This window comes from Orycteropus afer, unplaced genomic scaffold (genome assembly GCF_000298275.1).
Source record: "Orycteropus afer afer isolate SDZICR_OR568_19922 unplaced genomic scaffold, OryAfe1.0 scaffold00049, whole genome shotgun sequence".
In the NCBI taxonomy this organism is placed as follows: domain Eukaryota; kingdom Metazoa; phylum Chordata; class Mammalia; order Tubulidentata; family Orycteropodidae; genus Orycteropus; species Orycteropus afer.
Genome location: NW_006921636.1, coordinates 12,087,925 through 12,090,121, shown reverse-complemented (window position 1 = coordinate 12,090,121; position 2,197 = coordinate 12,087,925). Strand labels below are relative to the sequence as shown.

The following is a 2,197-nucleotide window of genomic DNA, read 5'->3' as shown; positions in this document are numbered from 1 at the left end:
TAAGGTTTCCAAGGCTGTAAATCTTTATGGAAGTACACTGCCTCATCTTTCTCCTACAGAGTGGCTGGTGGGTTCAAACCACCAACCTTTTGGTTAGCAATCAAATGCTTTATTTAACCAGTATGCCACCAGAGCTCCTAGTATATGTATAGTGCTTTGTAATTTACAAAGTTTTTATTGCAACTATCTTATGAGCCAGGTATCATTGTTCCCGTTTTACAGAGGAGGAGATTGAGGTTTGGCCTGTCCTTTTCAGGAGATGATACTTCGATATTATACCCCAGTATAGTTATGGAGAGGACACAGGCCTTCGGACACACCTGAGTTTAAATCCTACACTGACCACTTATTTATGTGACCTTGGGAAGTCATACGATCTCTCTGAGCCTTTTTGCATTTCTGTTGTGGTGTAGTGGTATGGCTTTGCTAGCCATAGTCTTTATCACTCCCACTTTGCCATGGGCATCTGAGTAGCTGCTTGTAAAGTCATCCACCTGGGGCAGCACGAAGTATTCTTCTGGGAAGTTTGCTCTCTTTCAGGCGTGTAGAACTCTGACTTTGGGATTGATTGTTTTTACCATTCTGCCAAGCTCAAAATGAGCCTTCCTAGAGGCAGAAAGGAATCTCTCTGATTGCCTGCTGAGAGAGATGTGCTGCTGAGAGAGGGATTGAGAGAGACTGCTGGCTGAGGGAGGCTGCCGGCTGAGAGAGACTGAGCGTGTTCCTGAACGTGAACTGTATCTTGTTGCTTCCCTAATAAACCCCATAATCTGTGAGTTTTGTGTGGCTGCTGCAGCAAATTATCAAACCCAGCAGAGAGGTGGTGGGTGCCGTGGGAGGAACGGTTGTTGTCAGGGTTGGTAAGAGGGCTGGAGGGTGGTGGCGTGTCAGGCCTCGTAAGAACAGACCTGGTACTGCCGATGGTGATTCTGTCTTCCTCTTGGAGGTAGAGGAGGTCAGAAGATGCCATGTCCCTGCCCCTTTAGCACCTGTGAAATGGGGATAATGCCCCTTGTGCTTTTGTGAGGATGTGCTGAGATGATGCGCAGTTTCTAGCAGACAGCAGGTGTGTGGTACATGGTTGCTGCTACGATCATTATTATTTCATGGTAACTCATTCATTAAAGCTTAATGTTAAGTTTTTAAGATGTCATTCTATGGTGGTTCTCTTGGCAGTTTTTTCCCAAAGTATTACTTCAGTTTTTTCAGTTTTATAAGCGTAGCTAGATATGTATGTGTTAGAACTCGGGGATATAAATGAGCCCTGTGAGTTGCTTGTATTTTACCCCTTCTGGTCTATTGGCTTCTTTGACTTTCTGAATGTTTTTCTCCTAATTATAGGTCCTATGGCAGCGTATACAAGGCTATTCATAAAGAGACCGGTCAGATTGTTGCTATTAAGCAGGTTCCTGTGGAATCAGACTTGCAGGAGATAATCAAGGAAATCTCCATAATGCAGCAATGTGACAGGTAAAGGAATATGGTTTACTTTGGAGAGAATCGGGTTCTGAATTTGGTGTGAGTAGTTAGAGTTTGACTCCTAGAGATGGGTTTATTTAGATACAGAAGAGGAGTTTAACAGAATCACTTTGCATGTTCTTTTCAGAAAAAAAATACAAAAACATTTGTTGTTTTTGTAGCAAAACTGTTATAGTATCTTTATTTCTGCATAGGTTTTTTTTTTTTTCCCCCTTCTTCTTTTTTTTATAAGCCCTTTTAGAAACTAGGAAGAACTGTACGGTGGTGCTGGGTTTTTCTTTTTCTCCCCCCCCGCCCCGATAATGATCTCTTACTTCCTATTGAGGAAACATATCTTCAGAGATGATTAAAAAGAGATAATTCAGATGTTTTTAACCCTGGAAACGTTAGAATATCACATAGGTTTTTCAAAGGGGAGGGAGTGCTTATGTATTGCTATTTCTGCACATTGTAAAAAAATTATTCAAGTTAAGAGTAGTTAAGAATTTTATTTTTGAGGAACTAAGGTTTGTCAAATGCTGTAAGCAGGAAATCAGGCCACCAGGCGACCACAGAAGAGCACGTGGCCTGCTCTGTAATTCCGTGACACCATGGGCTGGTCACTGTGACGGAGCAGCCTTCCCCACTGCTGAGACTTACTGAGGGCAGTGCCAGCTCTAGGGAGTTGGGAGGGGGATGAGAGAACCTTGCACATAAGGCTGTGTGCGTTCTTCTAAAG

The 2,197-nt window shown here is 43.0% G+C and overlaps 1 protein-coding gene across 1 annotated transcript in view; it reads left to right on the top strand.

Moving 5' to 3' along the window:
* STK4 (serine/threonine kinase 4) overlaps positions 1-2,197 on the top strand; it is a 109,736-nt gene that overhangs the window by 9,764 nt on the left and 97,775 nt on the right. The window contains exon 3 of the mRNA XM_007938393.2: positions 1,342-1,470. Coding sequence (XP_007936584.1) covers positions 1,342-1,470 — 129 coding nt within the window. The remainder of the gene's footprint in view (positions 1-1,341; positions 1,471-2,197) is intronic.